The sequence below is a fragment of the Poecilia reticulata genome, linkage group LG20, assembly GCF_000633615.1.
Source record: "Poecilia reticulata strain Guanapo linkage group LG20, Guppy_female_1.0+MT, whole genome shotgun sequence".
NCBI classification, from domain to species: domain Eukaryota; kingdom Metazoa; phylum Chordata; class Actinopteri; order Cyprinodontiformes; family Poeciliidae; genus Poecilia; species Poecilia reticulata.
The window spans coordinates 25,821,236-25,827,104 of record NC_024350.1 but is presented as its reverse complement, the minus strand read 5'-3'; the positions used below and the strand labels follow the sequence as shown (position 1 = coordinate 25,827,104).

The 5,869-nt window shown below is 42.3% G+C and overlaps 1 protein-coding gene across 1 annotated transcript in view; it reads left to right on the top strand.

Annotated features, from left to right (window-relative positions):
* pld1b (phospholipase D1b) overlaps positions 1–2,418 on the top strand; it is a 45,495-nt gene extending 43,077 nt beyond the window's left edge. The window contains exons 25-26 of the mRNA XM_008396906.2: positions 115–232; positions 1,406–2,418. Of these exons, the coding sequence (XP_008395128.1) occupies positions 115–232; positions 1,406–1,630 (343 nt within the window). The 3' untranslated portion in view covers positions 1,631–2,418. The remainder of the gene's footprint in view (positions 1–114; positions 233–1,405) is intronic.
* The last annotated feature ends 3,451 nt before the right edge of the window (positions 2,419–5,869 follow it).

The following is a 5,869-nucleotide window of genomic DNA, read 5'->3' as shown; positions in this document are numbered from 1 at the left end:
CATGTCTGAACTTCCTGTCTGATGACGCTCCTCCATGTCTGAACTTCCTGTCTGATGACGCTCCTCCATGTCTGAACTTCCTGTCTGATGACGCTGAACTTCCTGTCTCCTCAGGATGATCCTCGGCGCCAACACCGATCCATCCATTGACGTTTCCGATCCCATCAGCGAACTTTTCTACAAGGAAACCTGGATGGCTACCTGCGCCCGCAACGCCTCCATCTACCAGAAGGTGGGGCTGTCGCTATGGCAACCACGCCCAGTCTCATGACCAGTTTCAGGTTTTGGGGTTTTAACTGGAGGATCCTGAATTTTTTTTAGCTTTAAATGATGTTGATGTTTGCTGAAAACCCAAAATGAGTCAGATTACGAGTTAGAAAACATTTAATATGAAAGAAGCTCAGAATTTTTATTCTCTGAAATTTTTTATCCACATTTATTTTCTCAGAAATTAAACTTTTTTCTTCCTTTTTTCCCCTCAGAGTTCTGACTTTAATCTTCTGAGCTCAAATGTCAGCATCTATTTTTTCCAGTGGCACTAACGGTCTTCCGTATTTTTAGCATTTTTGTTATTAAAGTTGTTTATTTTCGACACTTAGAACTAAAAGTTTTAACAAAATAACCAAATTGAAAAAACATGAAATTCCTAAAAGTCAGAGGTTTGTTGCTAAATGATAAAAAGTATCGATATCAGTGTTTCCTTGGTAACGATGTTTCCTTGGCTACGGACCGGTATCGGTGTTACCTTGGTTACGGACCAGTATCGGTGCTTCCTTGGTAACGGTGTTTCCTTGGTTACGGACTGGTATCTGTGTTTCCTTGGTAACGGTGTTTCCTTGGTTACGGTGTTTCCTTGGTAACAGCAGTATATGTGTTTCCTTGGTAACGGTGTTTCCCTGCTAATGGTGTTTCCTTGGTAAAGGACTGGTATCGATGTTTCCTTGGTAACAGATCAGTATCAATGCTTCCTTGGTAACAATGTTTCCTTGGTTACGGACTGGTATCTGTGTTTCCTTGGTAACAGTGTTTCCTTGGTTACGGTGTTTCCTTGGTAACAGACCAGTATCTGTGTTTCCTTGGTAACGGTGTTTCCCTGATAACGGTGTTTCCTTGGTAACGATGTTTCCTTGGTTACGGACCAGTAACGGTGTTTCCCTGATAACGGTGTTTCCTTNGTAACGGTGTTTCCCTGATAACGGTGTTTCCTTGGTAACGATGTTTCCTTGGTTACGGACCAGTAACGGTGTTTCCCTGATAACGGTGTTTCCTTGGTAACGATGTTTCCTTGGTAACAATGTTTCCTTGGTAACGGTGTTTCCTTGGTTACAGACCAGTATCGGTGTTTCCTTGGTAACAGACCCCTCCCCACCCTTCGCCCTCTGACCTCTCTCTCCGCCTACTGCAGGTTTTCCGCTGCCTGCCGTCCAGCGACGTGCGGAACATCTCGGAGCTGGAGGGCTTCCTGGCCAAACCGGGCCTGGCCCGAGACGACCCGGCCCGCGCCCAGGAGGAGCTGAAGAAGATCCGCGGCTTCCTGGTCCAGTTCCCGCTCCAGTTCATGAGCGAACAGAACCTGCTGCCGCCCATCGGCTGCAAGGAGGCCATGGTTCCCATGGAGGTCTGGACCTGACCGCCATGTTGGACCGGGAGCCATTCCTCCTGCTCAGGACAAAGTTCTGTGGTTCTGGTTGAGTCCGATGACGGCGGGGCGACCCGCCTGACGGAAGCAGCTGCTGTGCCAAAGACAGAATCGACCTGCGAGCCTGGACCCGGGGCGGAGCCGCCCACACTACAGCGTTGTCTACAAAACCTGCTGCTGCTGGAAAATGAAACCCCGATAAACAAACCGGCCCGGTTCGCTCCAAACAGCCAAAAACTCTCAGCCTGTCGCAGGTTTCATGTCTCCACGACTTCTATCGGTTTCCTCTGATCATTGGATCTGATTAGGTTGAAACTCAACCAGCAGACGCAGCGTTTCGCCCCACAGTGCCTGAAAACCCACTTCCTGGTAGGATACTGACTGTGCAGCTCTGCTCCTGCAAACACTATGCAACATCCAGGCTGGGAAACGCAGCTCAACACTAACGGATAAAAACGGCAGAAATTTGATCGTAAAAGTGCCAAAAAGCCGAGCGTCAGACTCGATCCGCTTCATGGTTTCTCTGTTTCTTCTGGGCAGAAATCGTTTTATACACTTTATCTCAGATTAAATCACTTTATGGCTTTTCTGCTCAAAATAAACCAACATTTTGCCTCTCAGACTAACAAACTGTTGTTGTGCTGCATGAAGAGTCCGGTTCTGTTTCCATGTCCGGAAGTGAAATTGATGGTTATCTTGGTTTGTACCGTCACTTTTTGGCCACTAGAGGGCAGCAGGACGACATAAAATTACAAAAAAATCTAAAATATTGGCATTAATGTGATTCTGTTAAGATTTTATTTATTTATTTTGTATTATTTTTGGAGGTATTTGGGTGTCAATGTATGTTTTTTTTTAATTTTTTTTTTAATTTGAACAAATTGTACAACTTTCTACTGCATCATTTCCACCACAGGTTTGAATGTGGAAAACTAATATTTGAAACAATAAATCTGTAATTGGGTTAAAATGACCTAAATCTCAAAATTTGAAATAAAATGACAAAATACTAAGAAATTTCTGAAAGAAAAAAAACCCTATAAAAATCTAACATTTTGGTTTTGATTTATTTAAACTAAGACAAACGTTTTCCTTTAAACTTTAATTTTGATTTAATCTTAGTTTCTTCCTACTTTTTATTTTTAAATATAGTTATTAGGCATAGATATAAACACTTTATTATCATTCAACTGAACATTTAAATGTAAATATTGAGCGAAATTTTGCTGCAACTCTAATAGTAAAACAGTAAATTTATTAAATGCATCAGCATAAATACATGAAATAAAACGATTGTACACATGAAGCTCCGTCCACATAAGGAATATTTTCTCTTAAGCTCTAAATAAATAAATTAGATTTATTTGCTTGGATTTAAATGTTTGTTTTTGCTGCCCTCTAGTGGCCATTGTTTGTAAGCAGCTGCGGTTTTTCCAGGTTAAACTGTAACGTAAATGTTCTGTGGCGTTTATCTGCATGGAGCCGCCAGCTTGACCCCAGCCTGCTGCCATGACCTCCAGCTGACCTCAGCATGACCCTGAGAGGTTTCCTGACGCTACCTCTGTGTTTCTACCTCCAGTTGGTGGTTTTTTCCTGTCAAATCTTGACGTTATGCAGCTTTGCACAAACTGAGCAGGTTTTGTGTTTCTGGCTCTGAATCTGACCGCCTGGTTTTTCTCTCTCCTGCCTGTTTCTCTATGAAATGCACTTTTTGCACAGACTGTTGTTTTCTTGCTCTTCGATGTCCCGTCATGTTGCTCTGGTGAAACTTTGGACTCAATAAATGAAGGGTTGATGGCATTAAAATGAACATTTCTCTCATTTTTTTTCTTTTCTAGTCTCAATTCTCAACGTTTAAGGAGCAAAATTCAGTTTTTCAGTTGATTGATTAAATTCTGGAGTTAAAAAAAATGATCTAAACCGTGCAGGTTGGTAAACCTTTGACTGGTTCAGGTAACAGAAATGTGCAAACAGAAAAACATGCAACAGAAAATGCTGCAGCCGGAGGAAATGCCTGACCACTAGGGGGAGTCAGAGGTCAGCAATGGCTTCGTAAATCTGTTCTATAATGTAAAAGACAAAGTCTACAAATATATAAATGTGTGAAATTCTGTCTGGTCCCAAATGATCTGGGGTTTGACTCCCCCTGGTGGCCTGGATGACTTTATTTTATGGAACGAGTTTGTAAAGTTTTAAACTTGTTTAAGCAAATAAAACGAGGCTTTTTCCGCTTTTGCTTTTATTTCTTGTAGTTTCAGCATTTCTTTCTGAAAATGCAGCATTTTCTCTTAAGTTGGCTCATGTTTTTCTGTGGCTGTAACTTTTTTTGCGTTATTGTTTCCTGATTCATTATTTTTTCCTGAAGTTGCTAAATGTTTTTTCTGCGGTTACATAATTTTTGTTTGCATCACAGTATTGTCTCTTACAACCATTTTCCGACTTATAAACAGTTTATAAACCATAAGCCAGTTTTTATGGGTTATTTCCGTTCGATCCTCCATTCACTGAGTTTGACTCCATCCTGCAGTTCTCATCTCTGCCTCTAGGTGGAGCCAAAAGAACATAAACAGTGATGACAGCAGGTTAACCAGAGGAGATGATCGGATCTGTGACCTGAGGGCTGAACTCCAGCAGCAGATGGAAGTGAAGGCATCACGGCGGTGCGTTCAGGTGTCGCGTCTCCACCAACCAGGTGAAACACAAACTGTCCTCTTGTTTTGTTTGTTAGCTGCTTCTACCTGCCTGAACTTGACGGCTCTGCCTGAATCTGAGGACGATCTGAAGCGAATCCCTTCCAGGAAGTCTGAGTTTTCCTGGTGTTTGGTTGTTAGAGTCAAAACTGACATATTTATGATTAAAAACTGATTTTAATCCACTCTGTCCCTTTGGCTTGGCAGCATGTTGGAAACAATGGCTTCTTGTCAATAACCACAAATCTTCCTCTATTTTCTGCTGATGTCAAAAAGCACCATTTCGAAATTGTAGTGTAATATTAAGAATAAATAAATTTATGTGAATAAACTTGTTCAGTCATTAAAAAACATGGCGCAACAGATGCAACAGTTTCATGGCTTCTTATGCGGCGTTTTGGTGATTTAACAGAAGATTCACTAGAATAACACAAAAACAATCATCCTTCTGTACTTCCTCTCCTCTCCTCCTTTGTCATTTCCACCAGTAGTAACGTCCGGTTGTTGATCATGTGACTGGCTGGTTAATGGAGATGCAGCTTGTGACTCCAGAGAAACACAAGTTTCTAAAATCTATCAAACTCTGAACAAGATTCTCCGACATCCTGAAATCTTCTTCACTGTGACTGAGCTGTAAAACCTGCTAAAGTAAATCAACTAACTCAGACCTTCAGTAATAAACGGTTACATTTACGGTTACATAATAATATTTTATTATGACGTTACTTTCTGACCGCAACAATAAAACCAGTTTTATTGTTTTGAGCTCAGTTCAGCTCCAAACGACATATGAGATGTTTTTGTGGGCAGGAAGGATCTCCACTAGCAGTCAGGTTTCCAAGATATCTGGAAAGACCTCTGACCGAAGACCGCTATTATCAACTGTTAGCTAGTTCAGCTAATCCACCTCATTAGCTTTTGCTGCTCCAGTTTAAATCTCTGGTCAGGTGGAGTTGTGGAAACGATGAAAAACTTGCTTCTTCTTTCCTCCTTTTCAAATTTCAGGTATTGGTTTAGCTTTTGAGATGCTAATCGGCTCCTCCACATCATAAAAAATACAACTGTGTTGCCATGGTTGCAAATCTGTCCAAAAGTTAAAAAGCAGGAGCGGAGCTCCTTCCAGCTGCATCTGAATCAGAATCAGAGGAATTCATTCAAACATTCAGGGCCTCAACGAGGAAAACCAAACAAAAGTCCAGAAAACCAGTACAGAGCCGCAGCGTTGCTGCAACACGTTGCTCCAGCAACACGTTGCTCCAGCAACACGTTGCTCCAACACGTTGCAGCAACACATTGCTGCAACACGTTGCTCCAGCAACACGTTGCTGCAACACGTTGCTCCAACACGTTGCTCCAACACGTTGCTGCAACACGTTGCTCCAGCACGTTGCTCCAGCAACACGTTGCTGCAACACGTTGCTGCAACACGTTGCTCCAACACGTTGCAGCAACACGTTGCTGCAACACGTTGCTGCAACACGTTGCTCCAGCAACACGTTGCTCCAACACGTTGCTGCAACACGTTGCTCCAACACGTTGC